We start from the raw sequence: 27,388 nt of genomic DNA, 5'->3' as shown, positions 1-27,388 counted from the left end.
CTTAGGTGATGCAAACAGGGCACAGGGGGGCTTCTCGGGCCAGCCACCGACTGGGCTAGGATGAGGGCCGCCTGCTGGTCACTCCTGCACTGGTAGGTGGTTCCTCTCGGTCCTGGGGGCTGCGGGTGCAATGCTTGGTCCAGGCGTCGGGTTCCTTTGTTACCAGGCAGTCGCCGTCAGCGGGAACCACTGGATCCTCTATGCAAGCATCACTGTGGGGGTGCAAGGAGGTCGACTTAGGATGTCCACATCGTTGGGAGTCGCCTGGGAGTCCTCTCTGCAGTGTTGGTTCTCCTGAACTCAAGCCAGGGGTGTCGGGTGCAGTGTATGAATTCTCACACTTCCAGCGGGAAGGGAGAGTCTCTTAGAAAGTTGTTGCTTTGTTGCAAAGTTGTTGCAGGTTCTGAGCAGTGCTGCTGTTCTCTGGAGTTTCTTGGTCCTTTAGGGTCAGGGAAGTCCTAAGAGGTCGCTAGTCCCCGTCGGATGCGTAGCTGTGCAGGTTGTTTGAGTCTGGAGACAGGCCGGTAGGGCTGGGGCCAAGCCAGTTGGTGTCTCTGTCGTCTCTCCAGGGCTTTCAGGTCAGCAGTCCTTCTTTCTTCAGGTTGCAGAAATCTGATTTCCTGGGTTCAGGGTTGCCCCTAAATACTGAATTTAGGGGTGTGTTTAGGTCTGGGGAGCAGTAGCTAATGGCTACTGTCCTTGAGGGTAGCTACATCCTCTTTGTGCCTCCTCCCTGAGGGGAGGGGGGCACATCCCTATTCCTATTGGGGAATCCTCCAAACTCAAGATGGAGGAGTTCTAAAGGCAGGGGTCACCTCAGCTCAGGGCACCTTAGGGGCTGTCCTGACTGGTAGGTGACTCCTCCTTGTTTTTCTCATTATCTCCTCTGGCTTTGCCGCTAAAAGTGGAGGCCGTGGCTGGAGGGGCAGGCATCTCTACTAGCTGGGATGCCCTGGGGTGCTGTAACAAAAGGCATGAGTCTTTGAGGCTCACCGCCAGGTGTGACAGTTCCTACAGGGAGAGGTGAGAAGCACCTCCACCCACTACAGGCTTTGTTCCTGGCCACAGAGTGACAAAGGCACTCACCCCATGTGGCCAGAAACTCGACTGGTTGTGACAGGCTGGCAGAATCTGGTCAGCCTAGCACTAGGAGTCAGACTGGTATTCAGGGGGCATCTCTAAGATACCCTCTGGGTGTATTTTACAATAAACCCACACAGATTTCAGTGTAGCCATTATGGAACTGTGGAGTTCGTAATTGACAAACTCCCAGACCATATACTCTTTATGGCTACCCTGCACTTACAATGTCTTACGATTTTGCTTAGACACTCTAGGGGCATAGTGATCATGCAACTATGCCCTCACCTGTAGTATAGTGCACCCTGCCTTAGGGCTGTAAGGCCTGCTAGACGGGTGACTTATCTATGCCACAGGCAGGGAGTGGTGAGCATGGCACACTGAGGGGAGTGCCATGTCGACTTTGGCATTTTCTCCCCACCAACACACACAAGCTGTGAGGCAGTATGCATGTGCCGAGTGAGGGATCCCCAGGGTGGCATAATACATGCTGCAGCCTTTAGAGACCTTCCCTGGCCACAGGGCCCTTGGTACTAGGGGTACCATTTACAAGGGACTTAACTGTGTGGCAGGGCTGTGCCAATTGTGAGAACAAAGGTACAGTTTAGGGAAAGAACACTGGTGCTGGGGCCTGGTTAACAGGGTCTCAGCACACTTTCAATCATAACTGGCATCAACAAAAGGCAACATGTTAGGGGGTAACCATGCCAAGGAAGGCATTTCCTTACATTCAGCGCATATCCTGAACCCATGTATTTCTAGGTTCTGTTATATGCCGTAACAAAGGAAAAGAAGGGAAAGTAAAATTAACAATAGTCTCGGATTACACAATTTGGTCAAATGGGGAAGCCAGGATTGATTTCACATTTTCTCGTTTCACATTATGCAATTAATTCTATTTCATTCCAATTCAATAAACAAGTTATTTCCTTTTTTACTAGCTAGCGATGGCGCCCACCTTAACCTCTCTCCTCACAAAACTCCACTTCCACCTTGCTGGCATCAATGTTGTCTTGAAGCACACTATAGACCACACTTTGTGGCCCTTGGAAAAATGTCTGCGAGCACCCAGGGGTTACAGGGACGTTATCGTTAAGTTGTTGTTTTACTCAGACGGAACCATTGCAATTCAGCAGTTCTGGTTAAACTTAGTTATACTCAGGGCCACTGTAATTATGCGATTGTGCTGCTGCGATTTTCGCATAATTATAGATTTACCACTTAACCCATCATCTGATCATCTGCTGCATATTCTGCAGATTTTAACCCAAAGGTTTCAGATTTTACACACACAAAACTATAGAAATTCATCAGCTATAGTTATGCTTATCTCAAGATAAGTTCTGATTGTGTGCCGCCAAATCACCGAAGATGTGGTGGGCAGCCATTTTAGGAATCTGGACCCGATTTGTTTGTTTTTTCTTTCTTTTTTTTTTTTTTTTTATCTGGTTGGGGGATCTGCAATGCCGATTTAAAAAAAAAAAAAAAATAATAATAATACAGTAGTCTCCCACTTTTATTTTATTATTGTTGTTTTTTTTTTTTTTTTTTAAATCTTTTTTTTTATCTATTTTTTAAAAACCTCGGAACGGGCCTGGAGGGGTAACACAAGGGAAAAAGGGCATGCAGTACCCCTGAGATTTAAATAGGCTCCGGGGGCCCCACCCCCTTTGGCCAGTATATTAATATTAAGGCCATTGGGTGCACATTTCCTGCCCCCACTACCTGAGCCTTTGACAGGCCTTGAGGAACCCATCCTCCGAACCCGTTATTTTTTAAGGGAAGAAGGTGCTTGGTCCACCTTCCTGAACTTTTTGCAGGCCCCCAGGGAGCGATCCCATGGGGGTGTGTGTGTATATATATCTATTTATCTATCCTGGTGAGCACCTATGGTGTTATCAACTTATTCGAGGTCTCCCGTATTGGTAGAGTGTAGGCAGTGTCTAGGATGCCAGGGCTCTCTAGAGGCAGCTGTTGATGAGCAGCCGAGACTTATCTAGGAAACATGCAAAGCTTATGGAATACTACTACAGTCACACAGCATTTACACACACGAAAGAACCACACAGTGTTACAAAAATAAAGGTACTTTATTATAGTAACACAAATATTAGAATACTAAATAGGCAATCCCCTCACTGGAGGTAAGTAAACACACTATTGCATACACATTAACAATCAGTAAATAGCATTGAAAGCAATAAGCATTGGTAAAAACAATAGCAAATATTGAGGGCCCTAGGGGAGGGCCATACCATATATTAAAAAAAGTGGAATGTGAAAGCCAGTCCCCTTTCTAGGAACTAGGAACTCCAAGAGGTGAGTACCAGAGTGATCACCAGTAACCAGGAGAGCAGAGGGAAGTACCTGGTAATACCCTATATGATAGGGTCTTGCTGCACCCAGGCGGCCAAAGGCTCTAGTGCCAGGGCCAACAACCACAGGGACAGAGGGCAGCCCTGCCTTGTGCCCCTGTGGAGGGCAAAAGAGGGGGATGTCACCAACTCGCTCATGTAGGCCACTGTATAACAATTGGACCCGTGCACAGAACTTAGGGCCAAAGCCCAACCTGGTTAGGACTGTGCAGAGGTATGTTTGTTCACTGCTATCAAAGGCCATTTTTGCATCGAGCAATAGTAGTATAGCCTTAGATTCAGTCTGGTATTCCTATGGGGCATGAAACCTGTTTGGTCACAATGGACCAAGTAGCCCATTACCAGTCAAGGCCTATTCACCAGTATTTTAGGCAGTACCTTACCCTCAAGGTTCCATAGTGATATGGATTGATATGAGCTACATGCTGTGTGTTGCTTGACTTTTTTGTGTAGGACTACAATTGTTGCTATTCTTTGATCCATCGGTAGTGTACCATCCGTCTTGGCCGCCCGAAACATTGCCAACATATGCAGCGCTACAGTGTTTGCCATGCACTTGTAGAGCTCTACAGGCAGACCATTAGGGCTCAACACCTTTCTGGATTATGTCTCCCTGATTGCCCTCTGCAGTTCCTACACTGTTAGGTCCTGATTTAATGCCGATATGTCTGCTTCAAGCAGTTCCGTCAGCGGGAGGTCCCCAAAGAGTTCCACGCAATCCGCATAAGTGTGGACAGTCATGGAGGAATATGTATGCTCTTAATAGGTGGCAAAAGCCTCAGCAATGGTGTCCCCTGTGGTATGCCGCCCGCCTGCCTCATCTCTTATCTCAGCCTCCCAGTTCCGGTCCCTTTTCTCCAACCAGGTCAACAGCTTGTTTGCTTTGCCCCCCCCCCCCAACTTCATGTAAGCTCCTCTGTATGGCTAGAGCGAGAGTGTGTGCCTTATTGTCTGCTAGATCCCTCAGCTCTTGTTGCTTACTTAACAGTTTCTGACATTGATGTGGATCCACCGAGCCACCTGCTAATGTGTCTAATTCTAATTTAAGAATATTATTCTCAATCACCTCACAGTGAAGATGGCACTCCATTCTCAAACCCCCCCCCCCCCATCCACGCTTGAGCTTGCCCTCTGATGACCACCTTGAAGGCCTCAGAGTACACCTGCCGAAGTCAGAGTTCCCAGGTTGTCAAAGAAATATCGCTCAGCTCCCTCACGTATATTTTTGGGTAAACCTTTCTCCTTTCAGTACTAGGGGTCTATTCTGGGCGGCAGCCCAGAGTCTCTAATTGTACCTAATAGTGTGACCACCACAGAGGAATGATCCGATATGCTTCGCACCAGGTGTGTTACCTCCTGAAAGTGGAGAGCCTCTGAGTGATGTATAAATGGGTAGTCAAGGCGCAAGCGGCTGCTGTGAGCAGCAGATAGAATCGTAAATTGCCTCTCATGTGGGTTGTGTGCCCTCCACAGATCTATCTGGCCCAATAAGTCTGCAAGAGCCCTCAGATCGCTGGTGCCTCCACCCTCCCTGGGACCAGTCATCCTGTCTAAAACCGGGTCCATTGTGCCATTTATGCCTCCCCCAAGTAAAAGGGTGCAGGTAGGCAAACTGAGTAATAAGGCCCCAAGCGGTGGCTGAGTATCCAAATGCAGCTTCGGAGGCAGACATACAGAGCAGAGATTTAGAGTCCGGCTATTCCATGTGCCAGTCTGTGCCACAAACCAGCCCAATGAATCCATGCACACAGAACCTGGGACAAAAGGTGTAGCTTTCTTGAGTAAGATACCCACTCTCCTATTGGAGGTGAATCTAGCATTTGCCACCAGAGCAACTTCAACTCCTACAGGCTAACCACCGCTTTTGGGGAGATTACTGCTTTGTAGTTGATGCACAGCATGTGTATCTGCAGCTACACGTGCCATCGAACGGAAAATGTCACTTACCCAGTGTACATCTGTTCGTGGCATGTTGCGCTGCAGATTCACATGTGCCCTCCCACCTCCCCGGGAGCCTGTAGCAGTTTCAGTTGAATTGAAATTGTATATATGCAAACAATTTTAATATTCTTTGTACATACACATTTACTCCATTGCATGGGCACCTCTAGTATCCTTACTTTAACAACTCCTACCTCACCCTCTGCGGGGAAAACCAATCTAAGATGGAGTTGACGCCCATGCGCAATGGAGCCGAAAGGGAGGAGTCACTCGGTCCCGTGACTCGAAAAGACTTCTTCAAAGAAAGACAACTTGTAACACTCCGAGCCCAACACTAGATGGCAGGAACCGTGCACAACATGTGAATCTGCAGGGCAACATGCCACGAACAGATGTATACTGGGTAAGTGACATTTTCCATATCCATCCCTGGGGCCTGATATGGCTGTAGTGTCCCAGGGACCCCATACCCCTCCAACACTGCTGTTTACTGTGGGCAAATCCTGCCTGCACTCTCCCAGACAGAAAATAACTTCAGTAACTATAGCTGACGCTGTCATTATACGCTGGTAATTAACTCCTATATTACATCACCCATGACATGTTATGTGACATCACTCCAACTTCTGATATGTCACCATTATTTACACTGTTCATGGTTTTGATAATAGTACTGCATATTAGGACAGCAGAACTTAAGAATGTGGGGGACTGAGTCCGTTCTCACCATCAGGAGCGGTTGGCCTACTTCCTAGCTAGCTCACAGTGCCTAAACATGACACACTGTCTCCCAGGGAAGTAATAGAAACAGATCTTCCACTTTTGCTGTATTACTCATACCAGCCCAGCGGAAACACGAGAGCTACAAGATACTTTTTTAATACGTTTTTTTAAACAATCGTAGTTTTGCATAGAGAAAATGAGCTGCAATAATTAGGCAGATGAAACAATGCAAAGTAACCAGCATTATGAACATGGTAAAGAGAATGAATAATCCATCAATGGTAAATGATTTCTAGAGATTCCTACCCAACACTAAACTTACACTTAAAGCATAGTCTGAGTACCTTCTGCTTTTGCCTGATCTAAGAGGATAGCCTTAGCCCTGCTACCTGAAGAACTGAATCTGGAAACAGCCTGTAGTATAGATGGCAATCTTTTCTTGAAATTGGGCGATTAGTGCCAGCAGAGTTGCATGTTGAATACAACATTTGTCCCAGGACGGTTGTGGCTGGGGTGTCCTCCTGCCCCTTCTGGGTCAGTGCATAATTTTTTGATAAAATACACTCTGTATTAGAAGCACAGTTCTGATGCAAAGATGTGTCTAGATGTTAGAAGCTGTCTCCGAATGGGCAATGCACGCATTAGGATATTGAGTACTGTTTCTAGCCTTGAGCAGAGTGTACTGATTATATGTCAAGAAAAGGCTAACTAAAACAAGCAACTCATCTAGAATAATATCATGTAAGCTAAGTGTGTAATATGTGAATGTTTAAAGCGATGCAGCAAAAACCTAAAAAAAAATATATATATATATATAAAATGAAGCTAAAATCAGGAACCAACGTGAGCACTATAGTACTAGAGCGGGAGAGAGTTTTTATTTTCTCTGCAAGGGTTATTTGTTTACATTTTTGGTTGCTGGTGGTGCCCCTAGAAGGGACCAGGGTACCATCAAACATTTTTTTTAAAGTATTGAGGGCTGGAGAGAGTACAGCAGCCTCCCAGCAACATTAAAAACAGTAAGTCTCCTGGGTCATTAATCTTTCACCCCAGGAGAGCTAACCATATTTAAGGCTGTCTGAGCTGGAGCTGGAAGCTCCTCAGCTGGAGTGCAGGGCCCCCTTCTGTTTGGTTTTATGGCTGTACTTTTTAGCTTGAAAAATGTTAAAAGAAGACTCAAACACCAGTTTATTTTTTATATAAAATAATGCTTTACTAAAAATAAAACAATGCAATCTAATTATTAAACATTACTATATATAAATTTAAGAACTACATTTGATTGTTGTTATTGCTGATTTTTGACAAAGCTAATAGGTCTGCTTTCTGTATGTTGATATGCTGACTCCTTGATTGTAGTCAATTGGCCTACCGCTATGTGCATTTTGACCCTTTGACAATGCCTGTAGGTCTGCCTTACTTAAAATGACACCCTTTATAATGTTCTATGATGTAGTCAGCCATGCGCTGCAGGGTGCCCAACCCCACGCTGCTCACAAGGGGTTTGGACATGGCTTGGCCATGGGCCAGGTCCTGCAGCCAACCCTTTGTCTGTGCAGCCTGGGGGTTTGCACAAGCTGTGTGCGGGGGATGGGGTGGGGGGGTTATGGGGATTGGAAGGATGACATGGTGGGTGCGTGAGTTATTCTTACATTGGGGCACAAGTTACATAGATGGACATGCATCATATATTTTTATAGCATGTGTGGCTATCAATACACATGCACTGCATACTCCTGCCATCTAACCTAGACATTTGCAACTTGTATTTCTTCACAGAAGTTTGATCCTCAAGACCTGTTGTGACTCCTCCCTTAATCCAAAATGCACCAGCACACAGGCTGCATCTCAGATTGTTTTCTTTTTCTTTTGGACTCTTACCTTTGGGAACACTGCTCTGAAGTTGAAATGGAATACTCACCAGCTTATTATTTTTTCCTTTGCTTTATTTTCCGTTCTGTAGTTCTGTCTTCCACTACTCATGAAAACTGCAAAACTAGTTTGGGAGGTTCCTATTTACACTATTCTGACTTCGGATTCGACTGTTGAAGCTGTACATACTTCAAGTGCATCGCCGGCTCGAGACGCCTTTCCATCCGGGGTTGGTTGAGCCTTTCCTTGAGAGTGCAAGTGAGATCGAGTTATGGAGCACACTCTATTTCATTTCTGCCCTAACTTCAACGCAAAATAGTCCTTGATCGACCAACACAAGGTCTTCAATCCCTGCCTCTCCTCGAACATGCACCATCATCCTTTGATGATGTCTGCCTCTCCTTCTACTGCAAGAAAACACTGAGATCCTGGAGGGAGAGAATATGCGCGCACAACAAGATCCTGCACCAAAAGTAATCAGAGATGCCTGAATTTTTCTGGGCTGAGGTGGTCTGAAGTGCTGAGGACAAAGAGGCTGTCCCTTCCTGCATTTTTAGGGCCAGAATGGAGAAGACCTGGATACCTTGCTCTATGAAGCCTTTGGCATTGAAGAAGAGTTCATGGTCCTGTAAAGAGCACTGAAGCATGCACCAGGTTCTAGGCTAAAGACGAGGTACACATGTTCATCGAAGGTCTGAGGCAGAACTCTGTTCTCATGGGAGTCGAGCATTTGAGCCCAGAACCAAGCTGAAAAGGACCTAAACCTTTGGGACCTGCACCACCAGCTGCTATGCACTGTACACTAAGGGTTAGTTCGACCTCTAGCAAACTTCCCCACCCAAGGGTACTGAACCTCAACCTTCTCTGGCCCCCCACTCAGCACCTAGACACCCAAAACCTGCACTCTGCATGGCATCCACCACTAGCTTGGCTGAAAGCTGTACAGAAACCCCAGTCGGAGCTGAAGTTACATCAACATCAGACACTAAAGCCTATGCCAGAGACCCCTCCAACACTGAGGTCAGACAGCTCAGAATGGTCAGATGTAAACATCTGCCAAAAATCCTCTTTGAGAAACAAACCAAACTCGATAGTCACCAGGACACTGGCAAAACATTGGTGAGACAGCCGGCTTTAGAGTTTATACTAAGTCCTGAAATAGATGCCTTTCCTTTGAGGGTGAACCTCAGTTCCCGCTTCTTTCACCATCAAACCCCAAGAGGGTTAGACATGCAGGTACCAGCCCTACACTTTTTCAACCACTACCCTTCACAGTTCCTCCTCCTCCTTTGCTTGCACGCTCACTTCAACGTGACATACAGGATACACTTTCTGACTCGGGCAGTCTTTACTATCCTCAGGATCCCTATAAGGATCCTTTTTGGCCTGATTCTGGAGAAGATTTTTTTAAAGTTTATATAGTGGACTCTGCTGTTCAGCCATATTCTGCTGCACCACCCCCACTGAATGATACTACTGTGTATCTTGCAGTAATTCAGCGGGCTGCCCAAACCATCAAGCTCAATAGTGTTGAGAATGACTTTTTTGTGGAATTGTTGTCTAAGACACAGGATTAGTTATCTTCCTATGCTATATAGGATGTTCAAGTCCACCAATGACACATTTAAGGACCTAGTTAAAGCCAGGGTGGTTACTCTACTGATATTAAAACAGTAAAAGCTTGTCCCAGAAGATCCACTTACATTCGCAAACATATTGTTCTGGAGTCCCTTGAGATGCACACTGCCCCAAAGAGGACTTCTGCACAGGCCACTGGGGATATGCCCCCTCCTGATAATGAGTCCAAAAAGACTGATGCTATAGGGAAGCGAGTAGCACTTGAGTAGTGTGTTACCAACTTGGTGGGCCTCCTTTCCAAGTACGATTGTTATGACTGGAAGGAAATGGAGGAGCTCATAAAGCTCTCAACCAATTCACACCAGAAGAAAAGGCAAGAGCTGGTTGCTGTGGGCAAAAGAATTAGCAATGCTAATATGCATTGTGCCTTCGATGTGGCAGATACAGCAGCTAGAGTGATCAAGTGACTACTGGATTCTCTCCATAGGGCCAGATAGGTTCTGCCTTAAATTTTGCACACCCCTTCCAATATCCCACCATCATATACTGAGTGCAGATCTCCTCCATCTTCTAGAAGAAGAGATGCCGGCTCTCCTTGCAAAAGGTGCCATAGAACCAGTACCCATGCATCAATGCTGGTCAGGGTTGTACTTCTTGTACTTTCACATCCCCAAAAAGAAAGGTCTACTTCGACTGCTTCTTGACATTTGACCACAGAAAAGGTTCATCTCCTCCGAACACTTTCATGGTCGCCATGTAAGAGGTCAACCTGCTACTACAACAAGGCAACTTAATGTCCGTGCCGAACCTGAAAGACGCTTTCTTTCACATCCCTTTGCACCCAACTAACCACCAGTATCTTTGCTTTTTGGTCGGTGGAACACACACTCAGACTTAACTCCAGACCAATAGTTTTTATATAGAAAAATATATTTTCTTTATTTTAGTACCACTAGATTCAAGATTTGAAGTAAATACATAAAATGCAAGGTACTCCACACAGGTAAGTAAGGAACTTCGAATTAAAGCAGTAGTACACACAGTATAGGTTAAAATGGCGATAAGCTATTTTAAAAGTGAAAAAATCAACAGTTCCTGGGGGAGGTAAGTATGGTTAAGTTTCTGAGGTAAGCAAAGCACTTACAAGTTCAGTCTCCTGGGCATAGGCAGCCCACTGTTGGGGGTTCAAGGCAACCCCAAAGTCACCGCCCCAGCAACACAGGGCCGGTCAGGTGCAGAGGTCAAAGGAGGGCCCAAAACACATAGGCGCCTATGGAGAACAGGGGAGCTCTGGTTCCGGTCCAGGGGGAGCCTCTGGATCCTCTCTGCAGGAATAAGTGGGGTTGCACGGGGGTCGTCTCCGGTTACTCACGAGGTCGCAGTCGCCTGAGAGTCCTCTCTGCAGTGTTAGTTCTCTGGAGCTCGAGCCGGGGAAGTCGGGTGAAGAGTGTGAAGTCTCACGCTTCCGGCAGAAGAGTGAGTTCTTTGGAAGTTGCTAAAAAGTTGCAAAGTTGTTGCTGTTTTTCAACAGTGCCGCTGTTCTCTGGAGTTTCTTGGTCCTTCGGGTTCAGGGCAGTCCTCTGAGTCCTCAGAGGTCGCTGGTCCCTGTCGGATGTGTCACTGTGCAGGTTCTTTGAGTCTGGATACAGGGCGGTAGGGCTGGGGCCAAGTCAGTTGTCGTCTCCGTCGTCTCTGCAGGGCTTTCAGGTCAGCAGTCCTTCTTCTTTGTGTAGGTTGCAGGAATCTTATTTCCTGGGTTCTGGGTCACCGCTAAATACTGAATTTAGGGGTGTGTTTAGGTCAGGAGGGCAGTAGCCAATGGCTACTGTCCCGGAGGGTGGCTACACCCTCTTTGTACCTCCTCCCTGAGGGGAGGGGGTCACATCCCTAATCCTATTGGGGGAATCCTCCAAACTCAAGATGGAGGATTTCCAAAGGTAGGGGTCACCTCAGCTCAAGACACCTTGGGGGCTGTCCTGCCTGATGGGTGACTCCTCCTTGTTTTTCTAATTATTATCTCCTGCCTTGCTGCCAAAAGTCGGGGCAGTGGCCGGAGGGGCAGGCATCTCCACTAGCTGGGATGCCCTGGGGTGCTGTAACAAAAGGCATGAGCCTTTGAGGCTCACCGCCAGGTGTTACAGTTCCTGCAGAGGGAGATGAGAAGCCCCTCCACCCAGTACAGGCTTTGTTCCTGGCCACAGAGTGACAATGGCACTCTCCCCATGTGGCCAGAAACTCGTCTGGTTGTGGCAGGCTGGGAGAAACTGGTCAGCCTAGCACTAGGAGTCGGACTGGTATTCAGGAGGCATCTCTAAGATGCCCTCTGGGTGCATTTTAAAAAAAATCCCACACTGGCATCAGTGTGCATTTATTGTGCTGAGAAGTTTGATAATCAAACTTCCCAGATTTCAGTGTAGCCTATGGAACTCTGTGGAGTTTGTGTTTGACAAACTCCCAGACCATATACTCTTTATAGCTACCCTGCACTTAAAATGTCTAAGGTTTTGCATAAACACTGTAGGGGCATAGTGCTCATGCACATATGCCCTCACCTGTGGTATAGTGCACCCTGCCTTAGGGCTCTAAGGCCAGCTACAGGGGTGACTTACTTATGCCACAGGCAGTGTGAGGTGGGCATGGCACTCTGAGGGGAGTGGCATGTCGACTTAGTCATTTTCTCCCCACCAGCACACACAAGCTGTGAAGCAGTGTGCATATGTTGAGTGAGGGGCCCCCATGGTGGCATAAGACATGCTGCAGCCCTTAGAGACCTTCCCTGGCATCAGGGCCCTTGGTACCAGGGGTACCATTTACAAGGGACTTATCTGTGTGCCAGGTGTAAAGAAATGGCTCCCTGTTGCAGTTACCCCCCACTTTTTGCCTGATACTGATGCTGACTTGACTGAGAAGTGTGCTGGGACCCTGCTAACCAGGCCCCAGCACCAGTGTTCTTTCACCTATAATGTACCATTGTTTCCACAATTGGCACAACCCTGGCACCTAGGTAAGTCCCTTGTAACTGGTACCCCTGGTACCAAGGGCCCTGATGCCAGGGAAGGTCTCTAAGGGCTGCAGCATGTCTTATGCCACCCTAGGGACCCCTCACTCAGCACAGACACACTGCTTGCCAGCTTGTGTGTGCTGATGGGGAGAAAATGACTAAGTCGACATGGCCCTCCCCTCAGGGTGCCATGCCAACCTCCCACTGCCTGTGGCATAGGTAAGTCACCCCTCTAGTAGGCCTTACAGCCCTAAGGCAGGGTGCACTATACCACAGGTGAGGGCATATGTGCATGAGCACTATGCCCCTACAGTGTCTAAGCAAAACCTTAGACATTGTAAGTGCAGGGTAGCCATAAGAGTATATGGGCTGGGAGTCTGTCAAAAACGAACTCCACAGCTCCATAATGGCTACACTGAATACTGGGAAGTTTAGTATCAAACTTCTCAGAATAATAAACCCACACTGATGCCAGTGTTGGATTTATGAAAAAATGCACACAGAGGGCATCTTAGAGATACCCCCTGTATTTTACCCAATTGTTCAGTGCAGGACTGACTGGTCTGTGCCAGCCTGCTGCTGAGAGACGAGTGTCTGACCTCATGCGGTGAGAGCCTTTGTGCTCTCTGAGGACAGAAACAAAGTCTGCCCTGGGTGGAGGTACTTCACACCTCCCCCCTGCAGGAACTGTAACACCTAGCAGTGAGCTTCAAAGGCTCAAGCTTCGTGTTACAATGCCCCAGGGCACTCCAGCTAGTGGAGATGCCCGCCTCCTGGACCCAGCCCCCACTTTAGGCGGCAAGTCCAGGAGAGATAATGAGAAAAACAAGGAGAAGTCACTGGCCAGTCAGGACAGCCCCTAAGGTGTCCTGAGCTGAGGTGACTCTAACTTTTAGAAATCCTCCATCTTGCAGATGGAGGATTCCCCCAATAGGATTAGGGATGTGACCCCCTCCCCTTGGGAGGAGGCACAAAGAGGGTGTGCCCACCCTCAGGGCTAGTAGCCATTGGCTACTAACCCCCCAGACCTAAACACGCCCTTAAATTTAGTATTTAAGGGCTTCCCTGAACCTAAAGAGTTAGATTCCTGCAACAACAAGAAGAAGGACTGCCTAGCTGAAAACCCCTACAGAGGAAGACCAGAAGACAACAACTGCCTTGGCTCCAGAAACTCACCGGCCTGTCTCCTGCCTTCCAAAGAACTCTGCTCCAGCGACGCCTTCCAAAGGGACCAGCGACCTCTGAATCCTCTGAGGACTGCCCTGCTTCGACGACGACAAGAAACTCCCGAGGACAGCGGACCTGCTCCAAAAAGACTGCAACTTTATCCAAAGGAGCAGCTTTAAAGACCCCTGCAATCTCCCCGCAAGAAGCGTGAGACTTGCAACACTGCACCCGGCGACCCCGACTCGGCTGGTGGAGAACCAACACCTCAGGGAGGACCCCCGGACTACTCTACGACTGTGAGTACCAAAACCTGTCCCCCCTGAGCCCCCACAGCGCCGCCTGCAGAGGGAATCCCGAGGCTTCCCCTGACCGCGACTCTCTGAAACCTAAGTCCCGACGCCTGGAAAAGACCCTGCACCCGCAGCCCCCAGGACCTGAAGGACCGGACTTTCACTGCAGAAGTGACCCCCAGGAGTCCCTCTCCCTTGCCCAAGTGGAGGTTTCCCCGAGGAAGCCCCCCCCTTGCCTGCCTGCAGCGCTGAAGAGATCCCTTGATCTCTCATTGACTTCCATTGCGAACCCGACACTTGTTCTAACACTGCACCCGGCCGCCCCCGCGCCGCTGAGGGTGAAATTTCTGTGTGGGCTTGTGTCCCCCCCGGTGCCCTACAAAACCCCCCTGGTCTGCCCTCCGAAGACGCGGGTACTTACCTGCTGGCAGACTGGAACCGGGGCACCCCCTTCTCTCCATTGAAGCCTATGCGTTTTGGGCACCACTTTGAACTCTGCACCTGACCGGCCCTGAGCTGCTGGTGTGGTAACTTTGGGGTTGCTCTGAACCCCCAACGGTGGGCTACCTTGGACCAAGAACTGAACCCTGTAAGTGTCTTACTTACCTGGTAAAACTAACAAATACTTACCTCCCCCAGGAACTGTGAAAATTGCACTGTGTCCACTTTTAAAATAGCTATTTGTGAATAACTTGAAAAGTATACATGCAATTGAAATGATTCAAAGTTCCTAATGTACTTACCTGCAATACCTTTCAAACAAGATATTACATGTTAAATTTGAACCTGTGGTTCTTAAAATAAACTAAGAAAATATATTTTTCTATACAAAACCTATTGGCTGGATTTGTCTCTGAGTGTGTGTACCTCATTTATTGTCTATGTGTATGTACAACAAATGCTTAACACTACTCCTTGGATAAGCCTACTGCTCGACCACACTACCACAAAATAGAGCATTAGTATTATCTCTTTTTACCACTATTTTACCTCTAAGGGGAACCCTTGGACTCTGTGCATGCTATTCCTTACTTTGAAATAGCACATACAGAGCCAACTTCCTACACCAGGGCTGTGCCAATTGTGGGAACAAAGGTACAGTTTAGGGAAAGAACACTGGTGCTGGGGCCTGCTTACCAGGGTCTCAGCACACTTTCAGTCATAACTGATATCAACAAAATGCAAAAAGTCAGGGGGTAACTATGCCAAGGAGGCATTTCCTCACAATCAGTGAAAGCTCAGATACCCAGAACCGAAACAACTCTATATCACAATCTGGTACTGAGTTCCTAGAGTTAGTCTACCTTATCCTCTCAGAGGAATGCAAGACTATCCTATGGGATGGGGAAACCCCACTACTGGTGACTGGTTGCAGCTAAGTAGACAAGGTCTGTGCACCACTGTATTTCTAAACAATTAAAATATGTTTAATCTACCTGTGTAGGAAGTGGTTTCTGACCCTCTACTTCTTTACAAGGCTTCTCTTGCTTTAACTTAACTGCAATGGCAGCGTACCTTCAATATAGACAGCATTTACCTATTTTTAGAGTCCCAGTAATCAAAGCTTTAATTGAGGGCCTATAGAGGGCAATTCTTCCAAAGAAATCTCTTGCACCTGCCTTGACACTTAATGTAATACTCACACCCTTATAGGGCCTCAGCAGACAAAGTCAGCAGGCCTCATCTTGACAAACCCAACTGGTGTCTGTTCCCAGAACTGATTTGTGGCATCTTTGCACAGTGGCAGGTCCCATTCCTAGACCATTTTGCCATGTCTGTATATAGTGCTCAGAGTTTTCTGCTCAGTTCATTTTCACCTCTGCCTCTGATTTCACATATGATTAACAAAAAAAGTCAGTTTCGGACTGAGCATTCCTGATTTGGAGGGTGTGGTAATCCAAACCCCGAACTCTGCGCACATGCTGTCCACTTACGCTGTCTATACAGGAGGATCTGCTGTCACAATAGGATAGAGTTGTACACAAAAACCTCCACAATCTTGTATACATTTGTTGCATTTGGGCAACCGACTTAGAGGTTTCGTCCTTCCACTGGGGAGTGGTGGATGTTCTTCTGGCTTCATGCTGCCTTATGAAACCAGGTCTATGTATTTGAGCTGTTGCACTAGCATCATTGCTTGGTGAGAGGAGAAGCAAATCAGTGCTCTACAAGCAAATATGTCTAATGTTCTGTTGTTTGTATTGACTTTGGCCCCTCAAGGAGTTTCTGTGGGCACACTTCAAGATTATTGGCCTGCCTATTTGGGCTTTCTTAGTTTGTCTTAGGCTGATCAGTCCTCATTATTCATTTTTTTTAGGCCTTAAATATGTGTTCTTTATGATCACTTTGTTGTTCCACTGTGAAACCTTCATTTGGTTCTAACCTATTTTTTGTTTGTTCCCTTTGAGCCCTCTCACAGCTGTACCGCAAGGTTCTTAAAAATGGCTTCTAATTGCCATCACTTCTGTGCATCATGTTAGCGAGCTGCGGGCTTTATCAGTTCAATCTCCAATTGCTATCTTTTTCCCTGCATGAACTGGGACTTAGGACCTTTCCATCATATCTTCCGAAGTTGGTCTCACCTTTTAGCGTGCAACAGACCATCACGCTACCTGCATTCTTCTCTCCACTACACTCAGCTAAAGAGGAAGAGAGACTACACCATTAGTGTATGCTCTCAGCTTCTGCATTGGTAGAACTAAGGATTACTGTGTTCGAGAGCAACTGTTTGTTTGGTTCACTGGTGCGAGGAATGGAAAGGCAGGCCAGAAACTGACCTTATCAAACTGAACTGTCCTCTGCTTCAAGCCATGTTGTGTCTTGCTCAATAAAGATTTTCCTTAAAGCTGAAGCCACTTACAAAGCCCTAACTCAGGGTGTTACTGCATTTTACAAACATTCACATGGATATCTGTTCATAAATTTAACAAGCACTACTGTTTTGATTCTAAAGTCTGTAGGGTGGGTTAGTTTGCCTGCTTGTTCTTCCAGGTACTCTGGTGTAAGTGCACTTCCCCAACCTGCCTCCTTGTAGAGGGCATTTCTTAGGTGCTGATTCACAAGGTGAGGAATCTGTGGGTAGCATTTTTTATCAGAAGTTTAAGTTAATTAAACTTAGCGCTTTCTTGCAGATACTCATTACTCTCCCACTACCCACTACCCCCCTTGTTCTGTGGACTGGATTTCGGGAGTAAAGTTTATTTTTGCACACTGCCAGAACAAACTCAGTCTATTGGACTAGAAAACCAAGGAGCTAGTTGACTTCACTGTGCAGTGGTAGTGCCTAAATAATGGTGGTGTCACATCACGTTTGGTGGTGGGACGGAGAAATGATGGAGGTTAATGGCACCACCTCAGGAGCTCTTTCAAGAGTTTTTGAATCCAGTCTGACTCCAGGAGAAATTTACAATGTTGAGGAATCTGCATATATATAGCATGTCTACCAGAAAAGACTTCACCTCTAGTAATGCCCTTCATGGTAGATACTCTATCTAAGACGAATACGAAGGTAAGTAACTTATTCTTTAGGACTTTTATGTATTACAGTTGCCTTTCGCAGGAGAGCTGACATTCATTTTTTAACAATAGCAGTACAAATGAAAACATACGTTGGTGCTGAAAATTTTCTCACAATGCATGTCTGCTTTGTAGTAATACTGTAATGTTCTATTTGCCTTCAGTACCTGTTAGGCAATGTAATTCTTTAAAGGCACAGTTTTTAAAAGGATGATGCTTTGGTGTTCTAAACCTTTAAGACTGTGTTACATAAATCCTTTCATCCTAGGGCCATGATGATGAAGTGTTTGTACTGGAAGCACATCCATTTGACCACAGAATCATACTTTCTGCAGGCCATGATGGGAATATTTTTATCTGGGACATTGACAAGGGAACAAAAATTCGTAATTATTTTAATATGGTAAGCCTAAATAAAGATATGCACGCATTGATATTTTATTCTTACTTATAAGTTTGGTACCAAGTTCCAGGTTCAGTGCGGGTTAACTGTTTTCTATATTGTTTCGAACACTGTGACTATCTCATCCTATGTATTATCCATGTCGAATTACAATTGCAAAATGACGTGAAGCTTGTAAAGACAGGGGAATGGGAAACATTGCATTGGTTGAACTAAAATTGCATTTCTTAAAATCAGACCAGGTGGGTGTTCTCATTGCTTGCTAATGATCTTCATTTTAGAGACATCTCTCTCCTTCTGTGTTGTACACCATAAATAGCGTGGGAGGCTGGCTTTTTATGTTCTGTACCAACGTAAGGGTACACCATGCAAAAGATCCAGATGATCCTTATTGGTTTGCAGGAGCTTACTTTATTAATACCAAGTTCTCTATTTGTAGTAGTGTGGTCGAGCAGCGTAGGTTTATCAGAGGGAGTGTTGAGCATTGTTGTACACACAGCTTCAACAAATGAGACACACTCAAAGAAATCTGAGACCAATTTAGAAAAATAACTCCGATTTTTATATAAATTTAGACAGCAAGATCGATATTGGGTAAGTATTTTGGACGTTATTGATTTTTACAAGAAAAACAGTAAAATAGCAAAGCTGTCAGATTTGAAGCATATGAGCCTCGAATGCGGTAATGTTGCCCTATGGGAGAACCGTACACTGCATATAGGTATACTTGCAAATGGTTGCAGAGGGTAGGACTTTAGGACTTAAGGTTGTGTGGGGGCAAGGTCCAAAGTACCACCAGCCGTTCAGATTTACCTGCCCTGGTGTGTCTGGCTGCAGAGTTGCTGGTCACATTGGTAAAAGTTTAAAGGGTCCTGTAAAAAAGCCTGCAAGGGAGGGACAAGTCTGGTAGAACCCAATAGGGGCTCGGCTCGTGGGGGTTCCTGGGCCAAGGGGCACAGGCAGAAGTCCTGTACTAGGTTTGGGGGGCTCGGGTGAAGAGGTGCTGGCTGGTTTGCCACTTAAGTTTGGAGGCTCTCACGATTCTCGGTCAACCTCTAGAGGAAGGAAAACCAAAATAGCAAAGCCCCTCTGGATGTGGAGCTCATCTGTCCTGAAGTCTCTCGAAATGCAGGTGGGCTTTGATGACGGTGGTGACCGGACTGGACACAAACATGCCTTGATTGGGTGCAAGTGCTCCAGTAGTCAGGGTATTGGTGCAGGGGGGCTCCTGAAGTGTCTAGCATCTTGAAACTTGCAAGTGGGACTGGGCTGATCTCCTATAGCATTAAGAACCTCATCCTGTCATCCTGTTCCTTTGGTGGGTCCGATGGCCAACAACACTGGCACCCGAACAGATGCGGTCGGTGCCTGCAGATGCATGGGGATGGCTCCTCCACCCCAGTGGAGATGCTGCCTCTTTGTTGGAGTGCAGGACAGTCCTGCACAGCTTTTGGACGAGTCGAGTTGATGCAATTGTCAGGGTTCCAGCAGCAGGGCAGGGTTTTACACCAAGTGGTGGTTAAGTCCTCTGTTCTCTCAGTGACTGCTCTTCTTCTGCCCTTCTTCGGTTCCCAGTAGACCAATCTGAAGTCCTGGTGTCAGGAGAACCCCTAAATACTGAATTTAGGGGTGTTTAGGGGAATGCAGGGTAGTAGCAAATGGGCTACTTATCTCTGGGGTGACTATGCCCCCTAGATAGCAACTTCCTGTGGAGAGTGGGCATATTCCTGACCCAGAGTTCCTAGTTCCACCAAGAACAAGATGGTGAAACCCTTCATTGAGTAGCCCACCTTAGGGGTGTGACTAGCCTAGAAGTGCAACACTTCTCCTGAATAACTAATTTCCCACCTGCTCTGGTGCCATATGGTCCTCAGGGCAGGAGGGTGGCATTCCCCGGGACTGAGGGAAGCCAGTGTTGCATATCAAAGGCAGTAGGAGCTTTGATGCTCCGTGCTCTGATATGGTAAAATGCTTGCCATCCTGCTGGATGAGGTGTGATCACCTTCCTCCAGAGCAGGCATTGTTTCTGGCCTCGGAGCGCAGGCTATCACCTGCAGGGGTCAGAAACTCGTCTGTTGTAGCAGGCTTGTCGGTACCAGTCAGCCAGCACACTCAGAGAGGCTTTAAGGTGGCACCTCTAAAGTACTCTCTGGGTGCATATCATAATAAATCTGACACTGGCATCAGTGCAGATTTATTAAGACGAGGTGTTTGATATCAAATACTCTTAGTTTCAGTGCAGTCATAATGTGGCTTGATAACTCGTAATGACCACATGTCCTTAAGATGGCTGCCTGATCACTTGCATCTAGCAGTGTGTTGGAAGTTGGCTCTGTATGCACTATTTCAAAGTAAGGAATAGTATGCACAGAGTCCAAGGGTTCCCCTTAGAGGTAAGATAGTGGCAAAAAGAGATAATTCTAATGCTCTATTTTGTGGTAGTGTGGTCGAGCAGTAGTTTTATCAAAGGAGTAGTGTTAAGCATTTGTTGTACACACACAGGCAATAAATGAGGAACACATACTCCGAGACAATTCCAGGCCAATAGGTTTTTGTATAGAAAAATATATTTTCTTAGTTTATTTTAAGAACCACAGGTTCAAGATTTACATGTAATACTTCAAATGAAAGGTATTGCAGGTAGGTACTTTAGGAACTTTGAATTAGCAAAATAGCATATACAGTTTTCACATAAATCACATATAGCTATTTTAAAACTAGACACTGCAATTTTAAACAGTTCCTGGGGGGAGTAAGAGTTTGTTAGTTTTTGCTGGTAAGTAAACCACCTACGGGGTTCAAGTTTGGGTCCAAGGTAGCCCACCGTTGGGGGTTCAGAGCAACCCCAAAGTTACCACACCAGCAGCTCGGGCCGGTCAGGTGCAGAGGTCAAAGTGGTGCCCAAAACGCATAGGCTTCAATGGAGAAGGGGGTGCCCCTGTTCCAGTCTGCCAACAGGTAAGTACCTGCGTCTTCGGAGGGCAGACCAGGGGGGTTTTGTAGGGCACCGGGGGACACAAGTCCACACAGAAGTAACACCCTCAGCGGCACGGGGGCGGCCGGGTGCAGTGTGCAAACAAGCGTCGGGTTCGCAATAGGATTCAATGGGAGACCAAGGGGTCTCTTCAGCGATGCAGGTAAGGGGGGGGGCTCCTCGGGGTAGCCACCACCTGGGCAAGGGAGAGGGCCACCTGGGGGTCGCTCCTGCACTGGAAGTCGGATCCTTCAGGTCCTGGGGCTGCGGATGCAGTGCCTTTACCAGGTGTCGGGTCTTTGAAGCAGGCAGTTGCGGTCAGGGTGAGCCTCGGGATTCCCTCTGCAGGCGTCGCTGTGGGGGCTCAGGGGGGCCAACTCTGGCTACTCACGGTCTCTTAGTCGCCGGGGAGTCCTCCCTGTGGTGTTTGTTCTCCACAAGTCGAGCCTGGGGCGTCGGGTGCAGAGTGCAAAGTCTCACGCTTCCGGCGGGAAATGTGTGTTGTTTCAAAGTTGCTTCTTTGTTGCAAAGTTGCAGTCTTTGTGGAAGAGAGCCGCTGTCCTCTGGAGTTCTTGGTCCTTCTAGATGCAGGGCAGTCCTCTGAGGCTTCAGAGGTCGCTGGTCCCTGTGGAACGCGTCGCTGGAGCAGGAGACAGGCCAGTAGAGCTGGGGCCAAAGCAGTTGGTGTCTCCGTCTTCTCTGCAGGATTTTTCAGCTCAGCAGTCTTCTTCTTCTTAGGTTGCAGGAATCGGAGTTCCTAGGTTCTGGGGAGCCCTTAAATACTAAATTTAAGGGCGTGTTTAGGTCTGGGGGGTTAGTAGCCAATGGCTACTAGCCCTGAGGGTGGGTACACCCTCTTTGTGCCTCCTCCCAAGGGGAGGGGGGCACATTCCTATCCCTATTGGGGGAATCCTCCATCTGCAAGATGGAGGATTTCTAAAAGTCAGAGTCACCTCAGCTCAGGACACCTTAGGGGCTGTCCTGACTGGCCAGTGACTCCTCCTTGTTTTTCTCATTATCTCCTCCTGCCTTGCCGCCAAAAGTGGGGCCGTGGCCAGAGGGGGCGGGCAACTCCACTAGCCGGAGTGCCCTGGGGTGCTGTAACAAAGGGGGAGAGCCTTTGAGGCTCACCGCCAGATGTTACAGTTCCTGCAGGGGGAGGTGATAAGCATCTCCACCCAGTACAGGCTTTGTTTACTAGCCACAGAGTGACAAAGGCACTCTCCCCATGTGGCCAGCAACATGTCTGGTGTGTGGCAGGCTGCTAAAACCAGTCAGCCTACACGGGTAGTCGGTTAAGGTTTCAGGGGGCACCTCTAAGGTGCCCTCTGGGGTGTATGTTACAATAAAATGTACACTGGCATCAGTGTGCATTTATTGTGCTGAGAAGTTTGATACCAAACTTCACAGTTTTCAGTGTAGCCATTATGGTGCTGTGGAGTTCGTACATGACAGACTCCCAGACCATATACAGGGAGTGCAGAATTATTAGGCAAGTTGTATTTTTGAGGATTAATTTTATTATTGAACAACAACCATGTTCTCAATGAACCCAAAAAACTCATTAATATCAAAGCTGAATATTTTTGGAAGTAGTTTTTAGTTTGTTTTTAGTTTTAGCTATGTTAGGGGGATATCTGTGTGTGCAGGTGACTATTACTGTGCATAATTATTAGGCAACTTAACAAAAAACAAATATATACCCATTTCAATTATTTATTATTACCAGTGAAACCAATATAACATCTCAACATTCACAAATATACATGTCTGACATTCAAAAACAAAACAAAAACAAATCAGTGACCAATATAGCCACCTTTCTTTGCAAGGACACTCAAAAGCCTGCCATCCATGGATTCTGTCAGTGTTTTGATCTGTTCACCATCAACATTGCGTGCAGCAGCAACCACAGCCTCCCAGACACTGTTCAGAGAGGTGTACTGTTTTCCCTCCTTGTAAATCTCACATTTGATGATGGACCACAGGTTCTCAATGGGGTTCAGATCAGGTGAACAAGGAGGCCATGTCATTAGATTTCCTTCTTTTATACCCTTTCTTACCAGCCACGCTGTGGAGTACTTGGACGCGTGTGATGGAGCATTGTCCTGCATGAAAATCATGTTTTTCTTGAAGGATGCAGACTTCTTCCTGTACCACTGCTTGAAGAAGGTGTCTACCAGGAACTGGCAGTAGGACTGGGAGTTGAGCTTGACTCCATCCTCAACCCGAAAAGGCCCCACAAGCTCATCTTTGATGATACCAGCCCAAACCAGTACTCCACCTCCACCTTGCTGGCGTCTGAGTCGGACTGGAGCTCTCTGCCCTTTACCAATCCAGCCACGGGCCCATCCATCTGGCCCATCAAGACTCACTCTCATTTCATCAGTCCATAAAACCTTAGAAAATCAGTCTTGAGATATTTCTTGGCCCAGTCTTGACGTTTCAGCTTGTGTGTCTTGTTCAGTGGTGGTCGTCTTTCAGCCTTTCTTACCTTGGCCATGTCTCTGAGTATTGCACACCTTGTGCTTTTGGGCACTCCAGTGATGTTGCAGCTCTGAAATATGGCCAAACTGGTGGCAAGTGGCATCGTGGCAGCTGCACGCTTGACTTTTCTCAGTTCATGGGCAGTTATTTTGCGCCTTGGTTTTTCCACACGCTTCTTGCGACCCTGTTGACTATTTTGAATGAAACGCTTGATTGTTCGATGATCACGCTTCAGAAGCTTTGCAATTTTAAGAGTGCTGCATCCCTCTGCAAGATATCTCACTATTTTTGACTTTTCTGAGCCTGTCAAGTCCTTCTTTTGACCCATTTTGCCAAAGGAAAGGAAGTTGCCTAATAATTATGCACACCTGATATAGGGTGGTGATGTCATTAGACCACACCCCTTCTCATTACAGAGATGCACATCACCTAATATGCTTAATTGGTAGTAGGCTTTCGAGCCTATACAGCTTGGAGTAAGACAACATGCATAAAGAGGATGATGTGGTCAAAATACTCATTTGCCTAATAATTCTGCACTCCCTGTACTCTTATGGCTAACCTGCACTTACAATGTCTAAGGTTTTGCTTAGACACTGTAGGGGCATAGTGCTCATGCACTGATGCCCTCACCTATGGTATAGTGCACCCTGCCTTAGGGCTGTAAGGTCTGCTAGAGGGGTGACTTATCTATACCTGTAGGCAGTGTGAGGTTGGCATGGCACCCTGAGGGGAGTGCCATGTCGGCTTAGTCTTTTTATCCCCACTAGCACACACAAGCTGGCAAGTAGTGTGTCTGTGCTGAGTGAGGGGTCCCCAGGGTGGCATAAGATATGCTGCAGCCCTTAGAGACCTTCCCTGGCATCAGGGCCCCTGGTACCAGGGGTACCAGTTACAAGGGACTTACCTGGATGCCAGGGTATGCCAATTGTGGAAACAAAAGTACAGATTAGGGAAAGAACACTGGTGATGGGGCCTGGTTAGCAGGCCTCAGCACACTTTCAAATCAAAACTTAGCATCAGCAAAGGCAAAAAGTCAGGGGGTAACCATGCCAAGGAGGCATTTCCTTACACAGTGGAACTAGACATCACGGGCTCATCTGCTCATGCAGATGTGCCCTCACATGTAATATAATGCACCCTGCCGTAGGGCTCCAAGGCCTGCTTTGGGGGTGACTTACATATTTTGCATGCAGTGGATATGAGCATTGCACTCATAGTGTGTGCAATGTTGTGCTTTCAAAATGGCTTGCACCATTTCAGCCATTCTGCAGTGGCATTCTACATGTGTTTGAGTGTGGGTCTCTTATGGTGGTATAATACATACTGCAGCCCTTAGGGACCATATTTAGCATCCAGGCCCTAGGTACCAGGGGTACCATTTGCTAGGGGCTTATATGGGTGCTAAGTCCTTGCCAATCGGGTTACAATTAGACATATGTCTAACTTTTAGGAAAATAACATTGACACTGGGGCCTGGTTAGCAAGGACCTAGTGCACTACCAGAGTCACAAACCAATGTGAGTAGTCCAAAGGGACGCAATAAAGTGGGGTGGGGTGGGGCAGGGCTGAACGAAAATTACATTTCAGAAAATCAAGCAGGGTGGGTGTTCATTGTTTGCTCATGATCTTTTTAAAGACCTCTCTCTCCGTCTGTGTTGTACACAATACATTGGCCTTACAATGTATCTGTACTTTCCTTTGTTATCTCTCAAAGAAGTAGTCTCTAGAGTTAGTGTACTGTCATAGATGATTGGGAGGGGGGCAACCTGCGATCTGAGTTTGCCAAGTATTGTGAAGAATTGGAATGGTTGAAATAAAGATTACTGATAGACATTCACAGTATTACCACTGTTTGAGCAACCACTAATCAAAGCCAGAATCTCCAACTGTTTTTGTTTGTAGAACATTGTAATTTCTCCGGTTTTTTTCAGCAGAAGAACTCACCATTTCCTTCAGCCCTGAACTAATACAAACGTGTCTAAACTTAATAACCCACATCCAACCATGTAACTTCTGCTCCTCCTTAAAAAAGCATTCACCTGGTAAACAACAAAACAGAGGAATGGAGATATAGCCTTTCTGAGAGAAACCTCATATGTGCACCAGTTCACTGAATTATCAAGCTGACACAAGTGTCTCTAGGAATAACACATTTGCTTTTAAAATCCTAAGTGATCTAGCTTCCACGGTCTCAAAAGGAGGGCTAAAAAGCCCTCAGAACCAAAGGAATGCACAGCAGAGGAAGCTGGGTCTGAGCATGTAAACTGGATTGTTCAAGTCTTTTGGAGAGGGGGAATTTGTCACGATAAACGCAATACCACCTGAGGGGCTCCATGCTTGCCTAAATGTCAGCTTGCTTTACCATCAAAGTAAAGGCTGTTAGTTTCATCCAGGAGGACTTCTTGGAAGAAGTTCAACATTTTGACCAGATCTCTTTGAAGGGTGGAGAGGTTCATAGATGTGCACCAGAGGGGTTGTATCGTTTTTCTTTGTTTCTTATGATATTCAATTTGTGTAAAAATCCTATTCTTTTAGCCAATTTGTTCAACTTCTAGGCTGACAGATTTAGTTGGAGAATTAGCTAACTAGTTTAGAGACCATAGAATATAGATGGGGTCTGGGAATTAAACTTGTATCTGTGTTTATCCATTCAGTCATATGCATCTTAGTAAAGGTGTGTAGATAAAGGAGTTTGAAACTGATGAAAAAGGCTGTCTTGAGATGGATTTAAAGGAACCAATTTGGAACCCCAAATAGTGTTGCAAATGTTCAGTGTTTTGCAGCAGAACATCTTAAGTTTTGTATTGGATGTCCTGTTTCAGCGGGTTCTCTGTTTTTCAGTCTGTAGCAAGAGAGCCACTATCATGGTAGCATCTGTTTGCCTGATTTAGAATGTGGCAAGCAGGAAGGCTGCTATAACTTTTCAACTGTTCCTCCCCATGAAACTTGCTGTCCCCTCTTCCTAATCCTCCCCTTCAGTTTTAAATTGGGTAAGTGCCAGGTTTACAGTGGTAAATCATCTGCAGGTTCCTCCAGTTTAAACTTCTGACATTCACCAGTGGGCCTCTAGGTCAAAATCAGAGGCTCGCCGCCCTATTGAGGAACCACTGTAGTTATGGTTAGGTCAGATTTCCTCATTTTTTTTGCTTATGTCCTCATGGACAGGGAAAATGTGCAATCAGTCCCCTCCCACCCCCAGCAAAAAACAGCTGGAGATATCTTCCTGCATATCAGATCTGTTTTTCTATATTGTGATAATAAACTGCTGTTTTATGGGTTTATTTTCTAATTACTAAACAAATTTGCTGAGCGGGAACTTTAAATATGGCACCTGGTAGGCAAACCTTCACTGTGGTGAAGAGATCCCCCACAATAGCAGCTAATTTCAGAGCTTAGAGATAACTGCAGATGGGGATCTCTCATTAGGGCTAATGGTCCTTCATCATGGTGGCGGAAACCCTGATTTCTGCGATCCTTGTAGGCCAACTCCCCATCTGCCAGGGGTTGACTTTTGTGCTCCTGGTTCTGTTATGTCACTGCTACAGCAGAGAAAACCAACTAAAGTACTGTAGTGAATGTATATTGAAAAGCTTTGGAACATTGCCTTGGAAAAAAGGAGTCTGGTCACTTGTGGAATTCCTCTTCCTTTGCATTCTATTCCTGAGCTGACTAGCTAGCTTTGTTGCTAGCTTAGATATGGTGATTCATATGTTTCCACTAGCAAATAGTACTATGCCCAAAAGCTAATTTTCACGAAATTACCAAAAGTAAGGTAGATGGCAGTATTCAGGGAGACTTCAAAAAGGCACCCAGGTGGAAGCTGTGGTGCCATCCTTTCACTAGCTGGGTTGGGCGCCATAATCATTCTAATCTAACTGTTACACTTGTAAGAAGACATTTAGCAACCTCTAGTAGTATTTGAAGTACTCCTTCCTACAGTGGTGGGCTGTCTCTCAAAACCCAGTTGGTGTACCAAGG

At 46.6% G+C, this 27,388-nt stretch overlaps 1 protein-coding gene across 2 annotated transcripts in view; it reads left to right on the top strand.

Moving 5' to 3' along the window:
- The window catches only part of BRWD3 (bromodomain and WD repeat domain containing 3), a 993,456-nt gene that overhangs the window by 149,505 nt on the left and 816,563 nt on the right, over positions 1–27,388 (top strand). For both annotated transcript variants that reach the window (XM_069212579.1, XM_069212580.1), the window contains exon 15: positions 17,812–17,946. In XM_069212579.1, the coding sequence (XP_069068680.1) occupies positions 17,812–17,946 (135 nt within the window). The remainder of the gene's footprint in view (positions 1–17,811; positions 17,947–27,388) is intronic.

Source organism: Pleurodeles waltl, chromosome 2_1 (assembly GCF_031143425.1).
Source record: "Pleurodeles waltl isolate 20211129_DDA chromosome 2_1, aPleWal1.hap1.20221129, whole genome shotgun sequence".
Taxonomy (NCBI): Eukaryota; Metazoa; Chordata; class Amphibia; order Caudata; family Salamandridae; genus Pleurodeles; species Pleurodeles waltl.
Note: the sequence above shows the minus strand (reverse complement) of the source record. Positions and strands in the feature narration are given on the sequence as shown.